Source organism: Phacochoerus africanus, chromosome 4 (genome assembly GCF_016906955.1).
Source record: "Phacochoerus africanus isolate WHEZ1 chromosome 4, ROS_Pafr_v1, whole genome shotgun sequence".
In the NCBI taxonomy this organism is placed as follows: domain Eukaryota; kingdom Metazoa; phylum Chordata; class Mammalia; order Artiodactyla; family Suidae; genus Phacochoerus; species Phacochoerus africanus.
Genome location: NC_062547.1, coordinates 12,524,668 through 12,550,158, shown reverse-complemented (window position 1 = coordinate 12,550,158; position 25,491 = coordinate 12,524,668). Strand labels below are relative to the sequence as shown.

Here is a 25,491-nt window from a genome sequence, read left to right as displayed (position 1 = left end):
GTTAACCCACTGAGCAAGGGCAGGGACCGAACCCGCAACCTCATGGTTCCTAGTCGGATTCGTTAACCACTGCGCCACGACGGGAACTCCTGGACTTTTTATAAAAAGTTTTTTTTTCAATAAAGGGTTTTTTTCCTCCCTGTCATTTTAGCATTTTTACATTTCTTTTTTTCTTTTTCTTTTTCTTTTTTTTTGTCTTTTTATGGCCACACCTGTAGCATATAGATGTTCCTGGGCTAGGTGTTGAATCAGAGCTGTAGCTGGTGGGCCACACTACAGCCACAGCAACATGGGATCAGAACCTCGTCCATGACCTACACCACAACTCACACTCACGGTAACACAGGATCCTTAACCCACTGAGGGAGGCCCAGGATCAAACCCACATCCTCACGGATACCAGTTGGGTTTGTTAACCCCTGAGCCACAGCAGGAGCTTGTCTCTTGTTCACTGTACAATCCCTGAAGGAGTGTCTCTCACAGGCTAGATCTATCCGTTATGTTTGTTACAGAGACCCACTCAAGCTAATACAAAGGAAAAAAAAATATATATATATATATTTACATATGATTGGGTCATTTTGCTGTACAGTAGAAATTGATGGAACACTGTAAATCAGTTATAATAGAAAAAACAAGGAGTTCCCATTGTGGCACAGCAGAAACAAATCCAACTAGGAACCATGAGGTTGTAGGTTTGATCCCTGGCCTTGCTCGGTGGGTTAAGGATCCGGTGTTGCTGTGGCTGTGGTGTAGGATGCTGGCTACAGCTCCGATTGGACCTTTGGCCTGGGAACCTCCATATGCTGCAGGTGCGGCCCTAAAATATATATATATATATATATAATAAAATCTTTCTGTGGGGCAATCTAAAAAAAAAAAAAATCTTGGAGGGAATGGCCCCACTGGAATCCCACCAATGGAGCAAATGACTTCAGGCTTTCATGCTACCCTTGCATGGCTCACTTCAGATTCAGATTTGGGGAAGTGAGACGTTTTCATTGGTTGAGCTTAGGACTCATGCCTGCTGCTCTATACCCCTATGATTTAGATTCAGGGATCTCTCTATAGGGGACAGGGGAGGAAAGACTCCTTGCCCAGTTTCCATAGACTTGGTGGGCACAGGGAATTCTCCTCCCATCAGCCCAATAACTATGAGATCATTGCCCAAGGAAGTCAAAACTTTTTTTTTTTTTTGTCTTTAAGGCTGCAAATGCGGCATATGGCTGTTCCCAGGCTAGGGGTCAAATCAGAGCTGTAGCCACTGGCCTATAACACAGCCACAGCCACAGCAACACCAGATCCGAGCAGCGTCTGTAACCTACACCATACCTCAAGGCACTGCCAGATCCTTAAACCCACTGAGCGAGGCCAGGGATCGAACCCACATCCTCATGGATACTAGTCAGATTCATTTCCACTGAGCCACGATGGGAACTCCCAAAACATTTTTAAGAAAAAAAAAAAAAAGGATTCTGGATACATCAAAAAATGACCAATGTCTGTTCCAACAGGTACTGAAGTAACTTTTTAGGTGGTTAAGTGCTCCCACATGAAATGCTCAACAAGTGGTCTAAAGCAAACAAATGCTGTGTCTTAACACAGATGCATAAGCAAACCTGATCTGAAGGTTCTCCTGTGGTAGTTGGGATTCTGTCTGTAACTCTGACATTTGCCCATTATCTGGGTTTTCTCAGGTGGAGTTGGATTCCAGAGTATAAACTTGAAAACCTCATCTGAAAGAGAATATAATATCCTCTACACTGGGGCAGCAACTCACACACTCCAAACTTACTTTCCATTATTTCCCCTCATGAATGTTACATTCCAGACAAACAGAACACTGCTGGATGAATACAGCTGGGTACTTTCCTTCCCATTTCACTGGAACTCTCTTTCCCATTGGGAACAAGTGTTAAGTTCTCCTGCCTGGGATCTATCTCTCCTCTGCCTCAGCATTTTATATGTCTCTCTTGTAGCTGTTTATCATTTCCACACATAATAAGGCTACATACGTGTAAATCCTCTCCTGGCTTTAGTTTTATACTGTAAATGTCTTGATTTTGGAGCTCTGTTTGATATATCTTTTTTTAACGTTTCTAATGTGAAATACATCTTATATAGAATAGTGCATAACAGAAATTTATACAAACTCTTTTTGAATACAGGAGCTATGTTTGATTTACCTTTTTCAACATTTCTACTGTGATTTATATACATATTTTTAAGTGCATAAAATATCTAGGTTGAGTTTAATAATAGCAAACTCCAGTATATCCACCATCCAAGTAAAGAATAGAGCAGTAGCCTCTGTACATCCACTCCCCTACATCTGTATCTGTTTGTGGTTTGTTTTATTGTTATGCAATAATAGAAAAATGGCTGAAATGGGAAAAAATTATTAGTGTATTTAATTCATCAATAATCATGAAAATGCAAAATAAGAAAATGATAAGAAAATACTGAGCTCTCTCCAAATTGGTATAATTAAAAAAAAAAAAAAAGAACTACCATATGGTCCAGTAATCCCACTCCTGGGCATATATCTGGACAAAACTATAATTCAGAAACATATGTGCACTTCTATGTTCATTGCAGCACTATTCACAATAGCCGAGACATGGAAACAACCTAAATGTCCATCAACAGATGAATGGATTAAGAAGATATGGTACATGGAGTTCCTGTCGTGGCACAGTGGTTAACGAATCTGACTAGGAACCATGAGGTTGCGGGTTGGATCCCTGCCCTTGCTCAGTGGGTTAACAATCCGGCATTGCTGCCAGCTGTGGTGTAGGTCGCAGACGTGGCTCAGATCACGTGTTGCTGTGGCTGGCAGCTACAGCTCCAATTAGACCTCTAGCCTGGGAACTTCCATATGCCGTGGGAGCAGCCCAAGAAATGGCAAAAAGACAAAAAAAAAAAGAAGATATGGTACATATATGCAATGGAATACTACTCAGCCATAACAAAGAATGAAATAATACAATTTGCAGCAACATGGGTGCAACTAGAGAGAGATTTTCATATTGAGTGGGTAAGTCAAGGCAAATACTGTATGATATCATTTTTATGTGGAATCTAAAATATGGTGCAAATGAACCCATCAACAAAAAAGAAACAGACGTAGAGAGCAGACTTGTGGTTGCCAAGGGGGAGGGGGAGGGAGTAAGATGGACTGGGAGTTTGGGGTTAATAGATGCAAACTACTACATTTAGAATGGATAAGCAATAAGGTCCTACTGTATAGCACAGGGAACTATATTCTATCTCCTGGGATAGACTATGATGGAAACGATTATAAGAAAAGGAATGTGTATAGATGTATGACTGGGTCACTTTGCTGCACAGTGGAAATTGGCACAACATTATAAATGAACCATACTTTATTTCAAAATAAAGCAGTAGGAATCCATACACTGTTTAATGAGAGTATAAATAGGCACAATCACTTTGGAAATTTTAGTAAAGTCGAAACTGTGTATAACCTATAATTCAGCAATGACACCTTAAAATGTACATACCTTAGAGAACTGAGTGTATGAATGTCATAAAAATACATGACAAAAGTGTTGACACCAGCATTGTTCATATTTACCCCAAACTAGAGCTAAACCAAATTAACATGAGCAATAGACTGGTTAATTTAATTTTTGTATTTTTATTGGGTTGTCCAACTTTCTCTCACTGATTTGTAGGAAGTTTAAAATGAGTGTTTTATATAAACACACACGCACAGACATATACACACTAACTTTTTTCTGGTTAAATACACTACAAAAATATCATCCACCCCACCCCACCCTCCACACACACACACACACACATTCTTAGCTCATGAAATAATCACAGAACAACTGAGAAGTCCCATGTCATGAACAGGAGGTAGGACTCTTGGGCTTGGATCTGGATAGCTGAATGGTGGTATCCTACAGAAGTTTCTCTGTGAAAGTGTGATTTCACTGTGGGGACACAATTGTTTTCATAAACCCAGGCTCTTCATCCAGCTTCATGGGAACAAGTCTTAATTGCCTATAGATGAAATGCATCAAAAAAAAAAAAAGAAGAAGAAGAAGAAGAAGAAGTAATGCGTCAAGGAGTTGGTGATTCACCTACTTCTAGTCTGAGTAATTTACTTTTCTTCCAAGTTCCCGCCAGTAGAAGCCCCTGCCATGTGCAACCCATCTTCATGGCTGGGTTCCAGTGGGTCCCTGTTGGTCATGAACTCACGATTCAGGTCTGCTTATAATACAGTTCCAGTGGCAATTCTACCTTTCGAAAGAAGGTGGCAATTTAAAAAAATGCCTTCGTGCCCTTTATCTCAGGTCGCCTGCACAATACCCTTGAGAAAGATGTGGCTGCTACTTTTATCTCCACTTTGATGAGGGGGAAGTGGGCTCAAATCTAAGTGGCTTATGCTACTCAGAACTGGTAAGAGGCAGAGTTTAGACTAGAAGCTAAGTCTCCTATCTTGGAATTCTCACCTCTCTACATCAACCTCTCAGAGCCTGGCTCCAGTTCCACCTCCTCCAGGGAGCCTTCCTTAACCACAGGATTCCTTGTCATCTCTGAAGAGTCCTAAAAATTATTTTCTATACTTGGCAATAACCACAAATGCCTTGAACAGTCATCTATCTAGAATTATGTTCCACTGCCTTGTTTGCAAGCTTCTCCTGAAGCAGGAACAATGTAGAACATCATTGGTTCCTTCACAGACTCCACACCATGACCTTCCTGCACCTAGTGCCCAGTAAATATTGGCTGGGGCTTGGCCATCTCTGTAGGATGCAGTAGTCAAAGAGCAAACCCCATCTTTGAAGACTGATGTGCCCTGATCCTTCCATGTTCCGCAGGGTAAAAGAAAAATTCCTGCTGGCAAAATTATTGAACACTGAGTCATTCACCTCAAAGTGCATTACATTGATAACCACATATGCAGGAGGGTTTGCTTTGTTGAAGTAGGAATTACATCCTACAGTCTTAAGTTTGTTTGTATTCTCCAGAGAGCCTTTCCACAACAGCCGGGACTTATCATGAACGACTGTCTTTAAATTATTTATAAATCAAATAATTTATCTATTGAACTTTACTGAAACATAAGGCTACTTTCCTCAGAGGCCTGGGCAGGAAAGCAAGAGTTATGTTCAATCCTTGGCTCCTTTTATTAACATTAGGCAAGTGAGTTAACTTGTCAAAGAGTTGATTTCCTCAACTGCAAAACCAAGGCACAAAAATCTGTCTCAGAGTGGACAAATGAAAGTAAATAATGTCTTCTGATACATGATTTTTGTATCAAAGAACTTTATAGAATGTAAATGATGAATAAGAGTCAAGTAAGATTTTGTTTGTGTAAGCTAAAGCAAGTTAAACCATGGGAATCAGGGTTTTCAACTGTAAAATGAGAGAATTGGTACAGGTTATTTATAAAGGCTCTTTCATGGCTAAAGAGTCTACAACTCTGTAGCATTAGCTTCAATAGTCAAGGACTCTTAATTTTTTTTTTTTTTTTTGGCTGCGCCAGCTGCATGGAAAAGTTCCCAGGTCAGGGATAGAACACAAGCCACAGCAGCAACCTCAGCCACTGCAGTGACAATGTCAGATCCTTAGCCCTCTTTGCCACATTTTAATTTTTCTTTCCATATACATAAAAGCTAAGCAAATTATCTCATGCGCAAAGAGAGACTCTTATTTTTTTTATTTTTTTAGCCATGCATGTGGAAGTTCCAGGGCAAAGGATCCAACCCCCACCACAGCAGTAACCAGAGCCACAGCAGTGATAATGCTGGATCCTTAACCCACCAAGCAACCAGGGAACTCCAGAAGACTCTTATTAAAACAATTCAATCATGAATGCTTTTTCAATAGATAATTTATCCTGATGTAAATTGCCCCGATTCATGTGTTTTCACAGTCTGTTTTTGGATATTTCAGGAAAGAAGTTCTCCTACGCCTTTATTGTCCTAACTTGAGCTACAGGCCTAGCTCCCCGTGTCTCTCTTTCATCAGACCATTCCTGCAGGGAGAGGGTGGTTGTTGTTATAGTCAAATGAGCACTTTAGTCACTGTTTGATGGATTTCCCATGGGGACGTGAGAAGCTCCTCACAGTAATTTGTATTCTGTAAATTGATGTCTTGTTGGTGACAAGATGTCTCCTGAGTAGCTTATATAAATAAATCCTCATGGAGTGTCAGCTTGAAATGTGTCTGCTGTGGAACCAGGAGCTTGGAGGACAGGAAGTGAAACAATGGATGGCAATGAAGCCTTGGACATGGATGGGATGACAGAGTAGGGGAGCTCAGGAGCCAAAAGTGGGACGTACACGAGCAGAAACATGTGAGCTATTGCAAGGATCTCAGCTGTAGCAAATACGCATTCATTAGGATGGGCAGGTTGGGCAGGTAGCCATTTCAATACAAAAACTATAGACTTCAATTTTTCATAGGGTCTGAACTGCTTAGGCAAGTTCTTGCTTGGACTCATAGAAAGCGGTTGAAGGAAAAAGGAAGAAAAAGAGGAAAAGGAGAAGGAAAAAGAGGAAGTAGAAAAAGAGGAGCAGGAAGAAGAGGAAAAGAAGTTAATACATCAAGTAGGAAGAGAAGCCAAGCAATGAGCAGAACATGCTCAGGGCTAGGAGAGAGCCTTCTAGACTCATCTCCAAATCTGGGCACTGTGAGCCTGGTAAGAGCTGTAAGTCCCTGAGAAGGACTTTTTATTTATGTATGTATGTATTTATTTATTTTGGCTGTGGCATGCAGAGGCTTGATCTCAGCTCCCAGATCAGAGATGGAACCCACACCGCACCTGTGAAAGCACTGAATCCCAACCAGTAGGCTGACAGGGAAATTCCAAGAAGGACTCCTGGCCATCAAAGACTGTTCTTCTAGGTGTGCTCCTGGGTAGCCCTCACTGCTAACACAAAGAGGCAGGAGGATCCACGAGGGGGGTCTAGGTTGTCAAGGCCTTGGATCCAGAAGAAACTCTGGATCCCTTTAGATGATGGTAACCATGTGCCAGAGAAAGCGTTTCCCATAGGTTGACCTCATACGCCAACACGCCCTCTTTGCTTCTCTCTCCACAAGACCCATGATCAACCCTCTTCAGACCAAGGCTGCCTTGTGTATGATGGAGTTTGACAATTTCAAAACTTATTTGACTTCCTAAGCTCCCTGATTTAGCCAACCAAGATTTCTGCTTTTCAGGAGTTCCCTGGTGGCTCAGTGGGTAGAGGATCTGGCATTGTCACTGCTGTGGCTAGAGTTCAACCCCTGGCCTGGGAACTTCTGCAGACCCCCTCCCCAATTAAAAAAAAAAAAAAAGGATTTCTGGTTTTCACATTTAAGATAAAAATATTTTTTTGAGATGTTGAAATCATGAAATATGCTGTGACTTAGGCTAATTGTAGCTACAAACACCATCAAGCAGCTGATATGTGAGAAGTAAAATTAATTACCACTCCCCACCCACACATTCGCTCACACCATCTAGCCCACGAAACAAGACCTGAATGTGGACTCGTGCTGTGCGTCATCAGGCCATTCCTATCTTAAGTACATTTCCACAGGCTATTTGATATTTGCTGCATCAAAGTACAGAACATCAGAATGGAACAGGGATCCAGAGGCGAACTGAATTATTGAAACAATAGAAACAAAGTGTGCAGAGAAAGCTATTGGGAATTTTCATAATAGATTCACCAAACTTAACGATGATGAGAAATGCAAGCATTTAATTCAGAAGACAGATATCCTTGCTCAGAGCCCTTGGAAAAAAATTTTTTTCTTCATTAAACCTTCAGCAAGTTTAGGTAATGATGTTAGACAAAAGCCAAAAAACATAGACCAGAGAGCAGCCACTATAAAAAAAAAAAAAAAGATTTTCTATTCAGATTAAAGTTTAAACAATTTATCTGCTGAAACATATAGACACAATGTGGCTTATTGTTTTCTATCAAAGTTGTCCTAACACTTTAACACAAGGAGATAGAGAGTATAAAGTTACAAAACCTATGAGTGAGGCTGGGAATGAGAGTGGGTGCAGAAGGGTAGGGGTTGGAAAGATCTAATACTGGGTCATCTGACTCTTGGTCCAGTGCCTTGTCCTTTAAATTACAATCTTTTATGAGACATTATTAAAAATCGTGAAACATCCCTTGTCAGCATTAGAAACTTTAACTTTCAAACCCATGGATAAAAGAAATGAAAAGCATAACCCTATGACTTCCAGTTAATAAATATTATTCAATGAAGATGTAGTCCTTACACCCAGTTTTAATAACAAATGGAAATTTCCTCCAATTAAAATAGGGAGAGGGAAAATCAGTGCATGCAGTTTATGCCTTGATCTTCTCCTTTAAACCATGTCAGGAAACTAATGCAAAAAAGATTTACATATCCCAGGGTGTTTTTCACTAAATATAAGATTATTTTCCTGAGCAAGACATTTCAAAGTTCTGCTTTTTATGACTTCTCCTAATAGCAGAAGTAACCACTGTTCTTGGAGAAGAAAGAACTGAAGCTGCCAAATCTCAACAGTCATGATGATGGATGGAACTAGAGACTCTCGTACTAAGAGAGGAAGTCAGGAAGAGAAAGACAAATACCATAGGACATTGCTTATATCTAGAATCTAATATACAGCACAAATGAACAGACCTACAGAAAAGAAACAAACTCATGGACCTGGAGGACAGACTTGGGGTTGCCAAGGGGGAGGGGGAGGGAGTGGGATGGACTGGGAGTTTGGGCTTAGTAGACACAAACTATTTGCATTTGGAGTGGCTAAGCAAAGAGATCCTGCTGTGCAGCACAGGGAACTATATCTAGTCGTTTGTGATGGAACATGATGGAGGATAATGTGAGAAAAAGAATGTACGTACGTACGTGTGTGTGTGTGTGTGTGTGTGTGAGAGAGAGAGAGAGAGAGAGAGAGACTGGGCCACTTTGGGTGCAGCAGAAATTGAGAGAACATTGTAAATCAACTTTAATCAAAAAAATAAAAATCTTAAAAAATAAAATAAAATAGGAGTTCCCGTCGTGGCTCAGTGGTTAGTGAATCCGACTAGGAACCATGAGGTTGCAGGTTGGATCCCTGGCCTTGCTCAGTGGGTTAACGATCCGGCGTTGCCCTGAGCTGTGGTGTAGGTTGCAGACGCGGCTCGGATCCCGCGTTGCTGTGGCTCTGGCGTAGGCCGGTGGCTACAGCTCCGATTCGACCCCTAGCCTGGGAACCTCCATATGCCTCGGGAGCAGCCCTAGAAAAGGCAAAAAGACCAAAAATAAATAAATAAATAAATAAATAAATAAAATAAAATAAAATACATAAAAGCTTTTTAAAAAGTCATGATGGTATCTGGGTCTGAAGGAAGGTTTAGCCCTTCGTTACCTGCCTCCTATTCACACTTAAAGGCTAGAGATAAAGTTTGTTGAGCATTTTCCGGAAAGCATTTGTTACTTCTTTGTTCCTAAGACTGTAAATCAAGGGGTTCAGCATGGGAATCACCACCGTGTAAAACACAGAGGCTATTTTGTCCGTGTCCATGGAATGGCCGGAGCTGGGCTGTAAGTACATGAACATGATTGTTCCGTAGAAGATGGAGACGGCAGTGAGGTGGGAAGCACAGGTGGCGAAGGCTTTCTTCCTTCCTTCTGCAGAACGCATCCCTTGAATGGCAACATATATGAAGAGGTAAGAGATGAGGATGACCAGGAGGGTGAAAAAGACGTTGAAGCCCACGACAAAGAGGACCACCCGCTTGCTCACGCGTGTGTCGGAGCACGAGAGAGCCAGGAGTGGAGGGATGTCGCAGAAGAAATGGTTAATCTTGTTGGACCCACAGAAGGAGAGTCTGAAGGTGCCTGCCGTGTGGATGGAGGCATTGAGGAAGCCACAGAAGTAGGAGCCTGTGGTCAGGAGGGTACAGAGCCCCACTGTCATGGTGCTGGTGTAGTGCAGAGGCCTACACACCGCGGCATGGCGATCGTAGGCCATGGAGGCCAGGAGGTAGCACTCGACAGTGGCAAAGCCCACAAAGAAGAAGAACTGAGCAGCACAGCCATGGTAGGAGATGCCTTTGTTCCCGGACTGCAGTGCAGCTACCATCTTGGGAGCTACGGCTGATGAGTACCCCAGATCTACAAAGGAGAGGTTGCTGAGGAAGAAGTACATGGGAGTGTGCAGGTGGGGGTCTGCATAGATGAGCACCGTCATCCCCCCATTCCCAACCAGCGTGATGAGGTAGATGGACAGGAATAGCAGGAGGAGCGGAACCTGAAGGCTGGGGGCATCGGTTAACCCCAAGAGGATGAACTCTGTTGCTTCTGTGCTATTCTCCATTGAGGTAAAATTCAGAGCAGCCTGGCGATTAAAGAAGAGGCATTCACAACCCTCAGATGAAAAGACAAGAGGGAAGATGTAAAAATAGGGAATTAATGTGTATCGAGAATGCACTCTGTGTGAAGCTAAGCTCATGCCGGACCCTTCTATCAGATCACAGCCTTTAGTGCCGTGAGTCAGGTGCTATTATATCCATTTCACAGATCAGAAAGTTAAGGTCTGAGAGCTTAATATTGACTAGAATAACCTAATTAGTTGGGGTCAGATTTAAATTCACATCTTTATTCTTCTGAACCCAAAGTCCATACACTCAGAGCTTGAATTATTCTACCTGTTTACATCATGTAAAACAAGATATGGTATGTCTGGTAGCCTAGTTTTTAAGATATTATTTATTCAGTTCTAAAAAATCAAAAAAAAAGAATAGTATGAAGTAAAAAGTATAAATCCCTCATTCCTTGTTTTTTTATTCCAGTCCTAAGAATATAGACTCATCTGTAGAGAATTCCTGAAATTTTGTATGCAAATATAATTATATGGTGTTATAATAATAGCTTTTTATATATATATAATCATATATATATTTATAATTTTATAATTTTATAATTATATATATTTATAATTTATACACTTATGTAATATAAATTGATTTATGTTTATTATATAAATAAAGTATTACATATAAATATACATTGATATTTATGTATATATTAATCACAGTAATAGCTTTATGTGTGTATATATATATAAAATACCTTACCTATTATTAGTAGTAATACGGCAGGCACTGCTCCAAGAGCTTTACTTGAAGTTAACTTATTTAATCTTCAGACCAACTCTTTGGAGTTAGTTGATCCTATTATCTTCTTCATTTTACACAAGAAACTGTATAACGTGAAAACTGTAAAATATACACAAAGAGCATATATAAGAATCAATTCCCTCATTTCGAAATTTTCACCTTCTTAAAAAATGCGCCATCTTATATGCAAAATATGCAAATAGAGCATTTTACCTTTTACTTAGATTATTTCCAGTTTGGTAGTATATTTTATACGTGGTCTCCTTTCTCTGGCTACTATTTGCTCCTAAACTCTAGTAGCTTTAAATGAAGACTGGAGAGCTATTATTATGAAAAATGGGGAGTTCCCGTTGTGGCACAGTGGTTAATGAATCTGACTAGGAACCATGAGGTTGCGGGTTCGATCCCTGGCCTTGCTCAGTGGGTTAACGATCCGGCGTTGCCGTGAGCTGTGGTGTAGGTTGCAGACGCGGCTCGGATCCCACATTGCTGTGGCTCTGGCGTAGGCCAGTGGCTACAGCTCCGATTCCACCCCTAGCCTGGGAACCTCCATATGCTGTGGAAGTGGCCCTAGAAAAGGCAAAAAGACAAAAAAAGGGGGGGGGAAGAAAAGGAAGAAGAAGACAGAAAGAAAGAAAGGGAAGGGAAGGAGGAGGAGGAGGAAAGGAAGGGGGAGGGGAGAGGAAAATAATCCTTGCTTAAAGTTATATAACTGGTAAGTGTTGAAAGTAAAATTAAAATCTTGGTCTGTTTGATATTCAATCCAGAGCTCTTAACTACAACTTTTAATGTCTTAATGAGTTTATCCCTCAAAAGTAATTCAATTGTAGTTCATATTTATATATTTATACTGAGATATATACATCTCCACTTCTTAACAGACGTCTTTGAATTTAAAAAAAAGGAGTTCCAGAGTTCCTGCTGTGGCACAATGGGTTAAGAATCCAGGTGCAGGGAGTTCCCGATGTGGTTCAGTGGTTAACGAATCCAACAAGGAACCATGAGGTTGTGGGTTTGATCCCTGGCCTCGCTCAGTGGGTTAAGGATCTGGCGTTGCCGTGAGCTGTGGTGTGGGTCACAGACAAGCCTCGGATATGGCGCTGCTGGGGTTGTGGTGTAGGCTGGTGGCTACAGCTTTGATTAGACCCCTAGCTTTGATCAGCCCCTATGCCACAGGTGCAGCCCCAGAAAAGACCAAAAAAAAAAAAAAAGAATGCAACTGCAGCAGCTTGGATCACTGCAGAGGCTTGGGTTCAGTGCCCAGTCTGGAGCAGTGGGTTAAAGGATCCAGCGTTCCCACAGGTGACACATAGGTCACAGCTATGGCTCGGTTTCAATCCTTGGCCCAGGAACTTCATATGTTTCTGATATGGCCATAAAAAAAAAAAGAGAGAGAGAGAGAGAGTTCCCTGGTGGCTCAGTGGGTTAAGGATCAGTCAATGTTGCTGCTGTGGCATGGGTTCCATTCCCAGTCTGAGATCTTCCAAATGCCGCTGGCCTGGCCAGAGAGAAAGAGAGAGAGAGAGGGAGAGAGAGAGAGAGAGAGGGAGAGGGAGAGGGAGAGGGAGAGAGAGAGAGAGAGAAAGAAAGAAAAAGAAAGAAAGAAGAAAGAAAGAAAGAAAGAAAGAAAGAAAGAAAGAAAGAAAGAAAGAAAGAAAGAAAGAAAGAAAAGAAAAGAAAGAAAGAAAAAGTGTTTGTTATTGATCCTAGTTACTATCAAGTTCTTCTGTCTCTGCTCTTTGCAACATTTGAGAGTTGATTGATTCACTCAATTAGTTGGGCAAACACCTACCTCCTCAGCTGGCATAAACCCCTGAGGACCATGAAATGTCTTCATTCCTTCTGGCCCAACCAGCCGATCATGGCCCTTTAATCACATAAATAAATATTCGGTAGATTAAACAGAACATCAATAGCAAAGTGTTGAAACATCTTTCATGCTACCCAACCCCACAACAAACAGCTTCTTGTTCTCTTGTCTGGCTGGGTCCGCCTTTTCTAATACGTTGTGAAACATATCCACAAGTAACAGTGAGAATGGGTGGAAACAGGCTGCACCAAAAAAAGAGAGAGAAAAGATGTGGAGAAAGGTGGGAAAGAGAGAAACAAGGGATTTGGGGAGAAAAAGCTTCAGCTCCACTTGACCTTGGCTTATCTTGGAAAGTAGCTGCACAGCTACAGGGATCATATTGGCAAGGAGACAGCCCAGCCTGTCAGGTTTTTCCCTGGTTTCCACTTTTCTACATTCATGAACAATGCTCCAGGGAATACCTTTGTAGATATCTTCTCATGCCTGTTTCTTCTTCCTTAAGATACATTCCTAGAATTTCATATTTTTATCCTCCATTGCTTATTGGCAGACTTCCATCTAGTAATCCAGTAAAGGACCAATTAACGTTCCAATCGGCAACACTTTCCATTACATTCATCCAGACCTTCTTATTTTTGTCTTCCTTTTGACTTTTGGCATGTGTTGTGTAGTCTCTAATTCAACAAATGCAATTCCTTATCATCTATGCCAGGCAGTTTCCTGATATTATATATTAAGAAACTGGGGCCCCTCAAGGTCACACAACTACTTATTCACACTATCGGTACAAAGTCTCAGAACAAGATGTCTTAACCTTGATACTACTGACATTACGGGCTGGACACTTCTTTTGGTTGCAGCAGGGGCAGTGGGGGCGGGGGGGGGGGTGGAGCTGTCCAGTGCTTTGCAGAATGTTTAGCAATACCCTCGGCCTCTAGACCTCACCCCCTTCTGCAGTTGTGACATCCAATGTCCCACATGTCCACGGGGTTGTCCCTGGTTGGAAACTGTTCTAGAGTTTATAAAACTCTATTTGTGTTCCCAGTTCCTTTAATCACAACTCCGTGAGCTACATATCTTACAGAATATATTTTACAGCAAGCCTTTATATTACAGACTTAGATTCGTGTAGAGATATATACATGAAGAAATTGAGACTTGGTGAGATAAAGTGGCTCGTTCAAGATCTTGAGCTCCAGCCAAATATTGCTGCTCATTGGTGGAGGAGTTCAGGAAGGGAAAACTGCTGGCCAAGTACTGTGGTCCTTCAACTAAAGAGATTCTTCACCTTCCCATCTCATAAACCAACCTCTTCTCCAACATGAGGCAGGACACACAACATGCAAAAACTCCAAGAAAGAAAAGCATCTTAGTGTGGATTCTGAATTCCATTCCAAAACACCTCCTCAAATGCTTATTTCATCAATGTTCTTGGTTAATACTGACCACCCAATTATACGTATCTAGGCTGTAGGTCTGATTTCTAAAAACTGGAGTTCCCTTATGACACAGTGACACAGCTTTGATCCCTGGCCTGGAAATTTGCACATGTCACAGTATGGTGAAAAAAAAAAAGAGAGAGAGAGAGAGAGGCTTTTTTTGTTTTTTGTTTTGTTGTTGCTGTTTTTGCCTTTTTAGGGCTGCACATGTGGCATATGTAAGTTTCTAGGCTAGGGGTTGAATTGGAGCTGCAGCTGCAGACTACACCACAGCTCATACATAGCATTGCCGGATCCTTAACCCACTGAGCAAGACCAGGAATCCAACCTGCAACCTCACGGATATTACTGAGGTTCATTACTGCCAAGCCAAAACAAGAACTCTCCAAAATAGATTTTTTTTTTTTTTTTTTTTTGCTTTTTAGGGCTGCACCTGCAGCACATGGAGGTTCCCAGGCTAGGGGTCCAATCAGTGCTGCAGCTGCCGGCCTACACCACAGCCACAGCAACGCAGGATCCGAGCCACGTCTGCAACCTACACCACAGTCCATGGCAACGCTGGATCCTTAACCCACTGAGCGAGGCCAGGGATTGAACCTGCAACCTCTTGGTTCCTAGTCAGATTCATTTCCGCTGCTCCATGACAGGAACTCCCAAAATAGATTTCTGACAGTTATCATGCACTCTCTATATTGAATTACCCCAGACTGCCATCTTCATACTTTAGCCATTAACATTTGAAGTATTTCTATGTTCTCTGGATGGACAACCCTTCCCATTAGGCATTGCTGTAATAAATGTGTCTGGATCCAGCACAGCAAAGAGAATCTGGAGTCAGGGCAGAAAGAGGAAAGGCTTCCTCTGCCCAGCACAGTCCCTCAAGGCCTGACTCTAAATCCCACTGCTGCTGCTACTGCTGTGTTTCCTCCACCAAAGTCCTGCAAAGGCCAAGCTTTTCTGCATAGGCCTAAAAAAAAATATGAGAAGGAGTCCGGAAAAAGCAAAGACATTTTTCAAAAGATTCAAAGATAGCCTGTGATAGACTGCTTTATTTCATCAATAACAAATAAGAAAGTGTGTTGAAAGCTGAAAAGCATGAAAACGCCAAGGATGAAGGGATTATAGAAGTTGAAACCACCAAGACAGATAATCTGAAAATAAAAGTATTATCAAAATTATTTCTAACAGGGTTTGAAGAGTCCCCCCTCAGCCATCACATCCCTTTGGGAGATTTCCAAAGGAGTTTCTTACACTAGGGCCAGGCACAGAGAAGACTCTTAAATATGTGTTAAATAAATGGTTGGCCTAGAAACCCAAGAGTTGAGTTAGAATAACCATTTTAATGCTTACTAGTGTGGGACTGTGGGCAAGGCAATTTCCCTCTACCAACAAAGGCTTCAGTAAGATAAAAATATAGCCACAGTGCGGTCTACGGTGGGTGCTCGATACAAACAAATTTATCTTTTTGTTAAACTATTGGTCAATTAATAGAAAACAAAAGTGTGATTTCCAAAGGGGAAAGGAGGTGGGGGAGGGAATAAATTAGGAGTTTGGGATTAGCAGGTATGAACTATCTACAAAATAGATCGGCAAGGTCCTATTGGATATAGCACAGGGAATTATATTCAATATCCTACAATGAACCCTTATGGAAAAGCATATGAAAAAGAATACATATATACATATATATATATATGAGTGAATATATGCATGGAATGAATATAATATATAATTAATGTAATACATGCTGAATGATTTTGCCATGCACTGGAAACAAACACTACATTGTAAATCAACTCTATTTCAATGAAAAATGTTCACTCATATGAGTTCACTCATATGAACTTGGTTCCCGAGTTTTATTACCATCCACTGGTAGCAGCAGTCTACGCAGCAATGACTATGTCAGTTTCTGTGTAAGGAAAGATGACCCAAAATTACCTGGGGGGGGGCTTCACTCTGTCTCAATTTTTCACGTGGCAGAGGAGAGTTGGGAAAATGGAATTGAGTTATTTTTGAATACCCACTTCTACCCTTTCTCCTGGACAAATCTGCTATTTTTACCCACAGCACAAAGAATACTGCTTTAAAAAAAAGAAAAAAAAAAGTCAGGGGAAATATACCTGGTTTCTTGGGAAATATGAGATCTTAATTCGGAAGTGCCTTCAACCACCAGATTTTTGAAGCCTGAGAAAGAAAAGAAAAGCTGTTTGGTCTCTGAAGACCTCAGATTTCAAAGAGGAACAGATTTCCTGAGGCTATGGAATAAGCGTAAAGGCAGTTTAGCTGCTGTTTCGGTTTGTTTGCAGCCCAAGTGAGTGGTACCAAACCACTGTGAGAGGCTGGGATCATCCAGAAGCTGGCATCTATGTAGATTCGGGATCCTCTGGAGGGAAGTCCCCTGAGGTCTCAACCCCAATCCCCGGCTCAGGGACATGCAAACAAACATCAAAGCACCACTTTCTTAGGGGACAAAACATTATCATGCTACAAAGAGGCTTAAGGGCCCAGGAGGAGCTTCTGTTCTTCAATCAAAGGCTAAAATGATTGATGATCAAATTCCATCAAAAATGCCTTCAAAGAAGCTGCAAGGTCCGACCATCCCCACTCAGCCCACAGAAGACTTCCTGTGAGTACTGGGATTTGGTTCCTTCTCTAAGTGGGGAGAAATTTTAATGTCATGAGGTCAAATATAGAGGATAAACGTCATCACAATTTCCATTTTGCCTAAACTCAACTTTGGCTAAAGAACCTCAAGTTGCAAGGATTTTTATGGATCAAAATAGTTTCACAACAGATCACAGACATAGACTTGTGGTTGCCAGGGGAGGAGGAAAGAGGAGGAGGAAGTGAGATGGATGGGGAGTTGGGGATTGGTAGATGCAAATTATTACATTTGGAATGGATAAGCAAAGCAGTCCTTCTGTACAGCACAAGGAACTATATCCAATCTCGGATTAGAACACATGGAAGATAGAAATTAAAAAAGAATATGTGTGTGTATATATATTTTTTATTTTTTTATTGTTATTTCCCCAATACAATTTTTTTTTCTAATGTACAGCATGGTCACCCAGTTACACATACATGTATGCATTCTTTTTTCTCCCATTATCATGCTCCATCATAAGTGACTAGACATAGTTCTCAGTGCTACACAACAGGATCTCATTGCTAATCCATTCCAAAAGCAATAGTTTGCATCTATTAACCCCAAGCTCCCAATCCATCCCGCTCCTTCCCCCTCCCCCTTGGCAACCACAAGTCTTTCTCCAAGTCCATGATTTTCTTTTGTGTGGAAAGGTTCATTTGTGTATTTTATATAGATACATATATATATGTGTGTGTGTGTGTATATATATTACTGGGTCACTTTGCCATACAGCAGAAATTGAAGGCACATTGTAAAATCAACTATAATAAAAAATTTTCATGAATTTTTTTTCCCAATCAACTTAGCTTTATTTATTTATTAATTTTTTGTCTTTTTAGAGCCACACTCATGGCACATGGAGGTTCCAAGGCTAGGGGTCAAATCAGAGCTGTAGCCGCTGGCCTACGCCACAGCAATGCCAGATCCAAGCCACATCTGTGACCTACACCACAGCTCATGGCAACGCCGGATCCTTAACCCACTGAGCGAGGCCAGGGGTTGAACCTGCATCCTCAAGGATACAAGTCAGATTCGTTTCTGCTGAGCCATGATGGGAATTCCAACTTAGCTTTAAGTGAGCTTTAACATGGAGCTTTCGGGAAGCAAAAGCTTCTATTTCAGCCCCTACTGAGTACAGCATTATATATGGGATGCTCTGTTTCAGGCCCTTAAGTACTATTTCAGCCCCTACATAGCATCACATATTGGATTCTATGTTTCAGGACCTTAAGTGCTATGTGTATGTATTATTTCACTTAAAGTTCACTTAACTCTACAAAAAAGTATGTATATTATTTTTCCAATGTTACAGTTGCATAAGCTTCAGTGTGTACCCAGATAATCAGTTTCTAATAATAAGCTCCAATAAAAGGAACCGGGGATCCTTGGGAAATGACTGATTCCAGGACTAGAGCAAAGGATACACCAGACAAACCTGGAGCATCTTGTCACTCCAGGAAGTAAGATGCTCAAGCCTGCCTGACTCAAAATCTATATCCTTTTACACTGGGCTCTACCACTCCTTTAGGGCATCCATGAAGCATCAGTGCAGAAGAGCAAGGATGCTCTCAGAATCTAGAAAATGTTCTTGCTTCCCACAGGGACTCACAAATGCATGTTCCAGTACAGTCGGCTACAAAAGTGAAGCTTACCTATGTTTTTTTTTTTTCCTCTTATGAAATATTTCACTTTCTAAGAAAATTTCCCTTCAAATAGATTTAAAGTTTTTTGACAAAATAAGAAGTGGCCAAGTAAGTGGCAAGCTAGGTGTGACAAGGTCAAGGAGGCCTTTGCACCACTCTCAGAATTCTGCAGGATCTTGTCTTCTAACCCACACACCCAACTCCGAAGAGGAGCCCCTCCTCCTTGTTATTGTATGTAATCACTACAGCAATCAAGGGGAAAACAGAGAAAGAGAGAGAGAGATTCTTTTGAGTGGATAAGCAATGGGGCCCTAAGGTAGGGAACTACATCCAATCTCTTGGGTTAGAACGTGATGGAAGATGGGGGGGGGGATGTACGTGTATGTATGACTGGGTCACTTTTCTGTACGGCAGAAATTGAAGGTATGTTGTAAATCAATTTTTCAAAAAATGAAATGAATTTTAAAAAAAGAAAAAGAGGGAAAAATGACAAGAAGAGAGAAGGGAAAGGAGGAGAAGGAGGAAGAAAGGGAAGAGGAAGAAGCAGGAAAAGACGGAAGAGGGAAGGGGGGAAGGGAGGGAAAAGTTCACCTTGCAGCTCCAACATCCTGACAACTGAGACAATCCAGCCAAAACGTCAGGCTCTATAAAATAGGTCAGTACTCTCCTTTCTCCATGTTTAATACTCTAAAAATAATTAAGCAGGTTAAAATGAAGACTACTAAAGGGGTAAAATGGAATAGTCCTGAGTTCCCGTGTATGAACGACCCCGAATCTGCAGCTTCCTGAATGGGTAACTCCGCGGGTCCCAGTGGTTCTGAATTTATCTTTTTTTTTTTTCCCTTCCGAAGGCTTTTAATTCCTAAGGCGATACTTCTGCTTTGATTTCTGTGGCTCTTTCACCATTAGGCTCCTCACAAGATGTAGCCGCGATTTCACCTTCAAATAAGTATACCCTGGGGTTTTAGAAAAATAAAGGAGCAGAATTCAAAGTCAGAAGGCCAATTCTGACTTTGGGGGGGGTTAGTGCAAGCTAGGTATCTTTGAGTTAATGCTGCCACCTTGCGGCCATTTCAAACCTTTTCTGCAATGAGCGGGGCCGACTGGAAAGTGAGGGCTTGTCTTAATCTTCACCCTGACCAGGAAATTCATGCAAGAAAAAATGCTTTGCGCTTACAAGAAGAATCAAGGAGATACTAGTCTGTCTAAAAAAGTTAATTTTATGGACACATGGCATGTCAGCGCCTTTTAAGACTCAAGAGATCACTAGCTGTTACATACACAAGACACCGTGGCCTACAGGTGACAAATACAGTCCATAGAGCCACGTGCGGGGTTGGAATCCCAGCTCTGTCCCTAGTGCCTGGAAGGCTCATACAAGTCACTTAGCTTCTCTCTTCCTCTCCTTCTCATCATGGGGTGATGAGAATTAAATTAATAGAGGTAACGTCCTGAGCACTGTATGGGTATGTGCTATTCTGTAAATAACGAATTTTATCAAGGAAGAAACAGGTGCATAGAGATGAAGTGAGCCACCTAAAGCCCCACGCGGCTGATTAGCAGCGGAACTGAAACCTGCGACTCCGAGACTCATTTCCACCCATCAGCTTCCCCAGCATTGCCCAGAGTTTTTCTTGATGCCTCAGCCCCGGGAGGCACCTGCCCTCTCTGTGGATGACCTCTTCGTCTTCTTTGCTAAGACTGGGGGGCCACCTGATGTGATATCATCTCAACCACTGCGTCTACATTCATCCTGCCCTCTTTTGCCTTCCCAGCTCAGAACTGGCCTTCTTCTTTTCCCATCCCTTCCGTCTATACTGTTGATGCCATCTCTCCTCGCTCTTGTGACATCTTTACTGCAGTAGGTAGTCCCATCCTTCACACCTTCTTCCCTTAGTTGCTCTTACCTCGTTTGTCCGCAAGCGTGCTGAAGTTACCCATCTTTCCCCCCCCTAAAACGCTCAAAAGGCTTTCTCCCAGCCTGGTGCTGTACCAATATCCCTCTTTCTATCATTAAAAATATCGTCTACATCTGGAGTTCTTGATAACCTAGCGGTTAAGGTGTGGTCGCTGCTGGGGCTCAGGTTCAATCCTCCGCCAGGAACTTCCGCATGCCACGGGTGCAGAAATAATAATTAGCATCTGCATTATCGCCCATCCTATTTCAATCCACAGCACCGTAGCCTCAACTATTTCCATCTCTGTTCTATTGAAACAATATTCTTTGAGGCCACTCCAGAGGCTGCTTCACAGACACACATCCAGTGTAGTCAGACCCGGACGGACCATGCTCAGAAGGGCCCTGGACTCCTAGGATACGAGGCTCTGCAGCTGTCACCTTCACGGGAAGCATGGAACCTCAGCTCAGGTGTGGTCACGCCTCCTCCCATTTTTCTCCTCCCACCACTGCGTCCAAAACTGGGCTCTTTGCTTCATGCCTACAGGGTAATGTGTAGCCTCTCCAGCCTGACGTTCAAAGCAAACCAGCTCCAATCAACATTTTCAGTTTTATTTCTCTCCATAACCACCAAGTATCCTGCTTTATCCACATACTCCCCAAAAGGCACACAGTAGGTAGTAAAGGAGCTCCTTTTTCCACCTACCACACACTGCCCATCTTCCCCTTTGCTTTACTTCCTGCTTCCCTCCCCCCACCCCAGCCCCGCCCAGCCCCTGCCCTCCAGGGTTTGGCAGGCCCCAGTTTCCTTTTCCAGCTTTCACTTGCAGATTCAGATTAAAGGCATCTCCACCATGAAGCTTTTTTCTGAAGTCATGAAAACATGTGTCCTTCTATTTATAACACTTCTCCAAATTGCCTTGCAGTATTTGGTTCTGTAGGTGATCTGCCTCTCTTGTTTCCATTCCCAGAACCTCATACTTTTCCCACCCCCCGGGTCCCTACATCTGTTCCTTCCCTGACCTCTGCTGCTAGGGAAGAAAACTTCCTGTAGGGACAGGCTCATCTCAGGCCTGAATGTATAACTGTGTCTAGACTGTAACCTCCGTGAAGACAGGGACTATGTCTTAATCAGCCTAGGTTTTCTCCTGGAACCTAGAACAGTGCCTGTGAACAGTATGGACCTACTGAGTTATGCATATCCTATCTGATTCTCTACCGAGTAAAATGGACTAGGCACAGAGACCTCATTTGAGGAGCTTAGTTAAGGAAAATAATTGTCCTTAACTCACCAAACTAGCATTCAGATGAGCAGATGTGATCATCTTAAAAAGCACTGTATGTTTCTCATTAGGAACAAAAATGGAAAATTTCTGTTTGCTGATTTGCAAACCCTGAGGGCTTGTTTGTTAATGAAAAATAAAAAAGAACAGTTTTATGGAGTTCCCGTCGTGGCGCAGTGGTTGACGAATCCGACTAGGAACCATGAGGTTGCGGGTTTGATCCCTGGCCTTGCTCAGTGGGTTAACAATCCGGCGTTGCCGTGAGCTGTGGTGTAGGTTGCAGACGCGGCTCGGATCCCGCGTTGCTGTGGCTCTGGTGTAGGCCGGTGGCTACAGCTCCGATTCAACCCCTAGCCTGGGAACCTCCATATGCCGCGGGAGCGGCCCAAGAAATAGCAACAACAACAACAAAAAAAAAGACAAAAAAAAAGAAAAGAACAGGTTTTTTTTTTTAATTTTTGTTGGAGTATGGTTGACTTAACAATATTGTGTTAGTTTCAGTTGTACAGCAAAGTGAATTGGCTGCACGCACCCGCACACGCAGATATGTTTTTCCCATATAGGTCATTAAAAACTATTGAGTAGATGTCCCTGAGAGATACAGTAAATTCCTGTTAATCATCTATTCTATACAGTAGTGCGTATACGTTACTCCCATCCTCTCAATTCCTCTCTCCCATCCACCGTTTCCCCTGTGGTAACCAAAAGATTGCTTTTGAAATCTGTGAGTCTCTTTCAGTTTTATAAACAAGTTCCCTGGCATCATTTTTATGATATTACCACATATAAGTGATATCATACGATATTTCCCTTTCTCTGTCTGACTTTGTTTCCTCGATATGATAAACTCTAGTCCACCCATGTTGCTGCAAATGGCACTATTTCGCTCTTTTTAATGGCTGAATAATATTCCATTGTGCATACATAAACAGTTTAAACCAGTGCTTTGAAATATATCTCCTTCTCGTCTTTAAAAGGAAACCAAAAGCCATCGGCTGTGTCACAGCGCAGTTGCATATAAACTCTTAGAGGAGGACCATTCTCATGCCTCCGGATATTGGTCTCATCTGGGCTCCATCTCATCTGTCTCCTTTGGTCTATAGATTGATCATCTTCATCTTAAGACTACAATGTCTCAGAGTTCCTGCTCTAGCGCAGTGGGTTAAGGATCCGGTGCTACCATGGCTGCAGCATAGGTCGCAGCTAGGACTTGATCCCTGGCCTGGGAACTTCCATATGCCGTGGGTGCAGCCAAAAAAAAAAAAGACCACAATATTTCCATCTCCATAATCTTCTTCCTCTCAGCATACAAACATCCAAGAAATACTTCTCACTTCTGATCGTCCTTAGAGCTACCCTTCCAAAGCACCTTGAGTTTCCACAATACATCTCAAAAGAGATGCCCATGTCCACTGAGTGAATGAAAAATAGACAGATGAGCAAAAAGCAAATGACATTGCACGAGGTAACAGAACTAGTAAGCAACAGAGCTGGAAGGAAGCCCACACCTGAAGCCAAGACCCACATCATATGGCCTCTCCTGTCTTTTATCTACAGTTCAAAAACCTTGGTCCCAAATAAGCCAGAAACCCATGCCTTCATGTGTTTACTCAAAGGAAATGGGTTTACTACTCAACTAGTAGAAGTCATTGTCTCTGCACTGGTCAAGATCTTGGAGGCCAACGTGGATCTCATTTACAAAGATATGTCACCAAAACGCAACAGCTTACTCTTCAGCCGCTAATGTCTCAGGCTGCTGATGTGGAAAAAGGTATGAGTATTTGGAGAAGAGCAAATTTTCGTCCCTCAAAACAGAAAATGAGAAAATGAAACTTGAACTACATAAATTGAAACAAGTTATGGAGTTCCTGTCGTGGCACAGCGGAAACCAATCCAACTAGGAACGATGAGGTTGCAGGTTCTATCCCTGGCTTCACTCAGGGGGTTAAGGATCCAGCATTGCCGTGAGCTGTGGTGTAGGTCACAGACACGGCTCGGATCCCGGGTTGCTGTGACTGTGGCTGTGGCTGGTAGCTGTAGCTTCGATTAGACCCCTAGCCTGGGAACCTCCATATGCTGCAGGTGTGGCCCTAAAACAAACAAACAAACAAAGTTATGGATGAAGTGATAAAAATCCAGACAGAAAGTTAGACTTCAGTGTACAAAAGAGGAGAAGAAAAGAATTGTATTCATTGCACAAAATGAAGCTGCTGGAAGTGAGGACAGAAATGGTGGCATCAAAAGCCCAGCAATGTCGGGCTCCCACTTTGGCAGAAAGACAGACACGGAGGTTGCTGCCCTCAAAACTGTGCTCAAGCTGCACAAGCTTGATAATATTAAATATTTAGCAGGGCCTATATTTACATGCCTAACAGTAAGTCCAGGATTTTATCACCCGTGTATATAGGAAAGTGTGTATTACATCTTTTAAAAAGACCATAATTCGCCTGTGATGAGATTTGAGTTTGGGATTAGCCAAGCGACGCCTCCAAGCATATGACACCACCAGAAAGCGTGTAGAACTGTATCTTTGCCACTGTTATTCTTTTACGTTATATCAGGGGCTGAATTGTGTCCTCACAAAATCCGTGTGTTGCAGCCCTACTTCCCAACGTGTCTGTGTTTGGAGAAAGGAGCTTTAAAGTAGTAAGTAAGGTTAAATGAGGTCACAAGAGTGGGTCCCTAACCCAAGAGGACTAGTGTTCCTGTAAAAAGATGGGAAGACACCAGGGAGGCACATGCACAGAGAAAACGCCATGTGAGGACAGCAGGGAGAAGGTGGTCATCCCCAGCCAGAGAGAGAGGCCTCAGGGGAAATCAGACCTGTTGACACCTTGATCTTGGACTTGACTGTGAGAAAATAAATTTCCATCATTTCAGCCAGCCAGTATTTCGTTATAGCCCTCCTGGCCAAACGAATACAAGTGATAATGATGACAAGGATTTTCCTGGGAATTTCCCTTGAATTATGGTTAGGCCATTGACAGACAGGGGACATCATGGCATCGGAAGGTTCCTGAACTCTTTTCACTTGGCTCTTCTTCCTTAACCTGCGCTCACTGTTTTCTATCTACAGGAAACAGCGAACTGGATGGATTTCCTGGGCCATGGAAATTGTTCAGTCTTGAGCTTTCCTCTGTCAATATCTTGCTGCAAAGGGAGATTATGAGCTCAAACTCAAACTCTTCTCCTAATCTCCCAGCCTTTTCAGTTCCATCAGCTTTCACCCCAAGCCCTAAAAACGATTTCTAAAATCATATAAAAACAACTAAAAGCCTGCTAGGGTTTCGCCGTCTCCATGGAAATGCTAGGGATGGAAGCTAAACAGACTTCATCACGTAATCTCTTGGACTATTTTGTTAATGCCTTTTCTGCATGGTTCTTGGAGGTTTCCAAAGCTCTTTCTCACTTATTATCTCGGCTAATCCTCACAGCAAACCCGCATGGGAAGTATTATTACCCACACTTAGCATATTACGAAACTGAAGCTCCGAGATGATAAATAGCTTAACTAAGGCTTACACAGTTTGCGAGTGGTAGAATCAGCCTTTGAACTTGAGTTTATCTGATGCCAAGGCTACAATTCTCACCACTATAACCCAAAACAACATGGAGCACAGCAGCGGATCAC

At 42.2% G+C, this 25,491-nt stretch overlaps 1 protein-coding gene, 1 long non-coding RNA gene and 1 pseudogene across 2 annotated transcripts; 1 reads left to right on the top strand and 2 right to left on the bottom strand.

Annotated features, from left to right (window-relative positions):
* Positions 1-3,413: 3,413 nt before the first annotated feature.
* On the bottom strand, positions 3,414-17,173 carry LOC125125140 (uncharacterized). The gene is made up of 4 exons (XR_007134368.1): positions 16,508-17,173; positions 12,928-13,002; positions 11,094-11,234; positions 3,414-4,032 (listed from the first exon to the last, which is right to left on the bottom strand). It is a non-coding gene; the product is annotated as an uncharacterized LOC125125140 (long non-coding RNA).
* Positions 9,407-10,333, bottom strand: LOC125125139 (olfactory receptor 1444). Its single transcript, XM_047775666.1, has one exon. The coding sequence runs from the start codon at positions 10,331-10,333 to the stop codon at positions 9,407-9,409; it is 927 nt and encodes a 308-aa protein (XP_047631622.1).
* Positions 17,174-23,295: 6,122 nt separating the features above from the next.
* On the top strand, positions 23,296-24,267 carry LOC125124417 (mitochondrial calcium uniporter regulator 1-like; annotated as a pseudogene).
* The last annotated feature ends 1,224 nt before the right edge of the window (positions 24,268-25,491 follow it).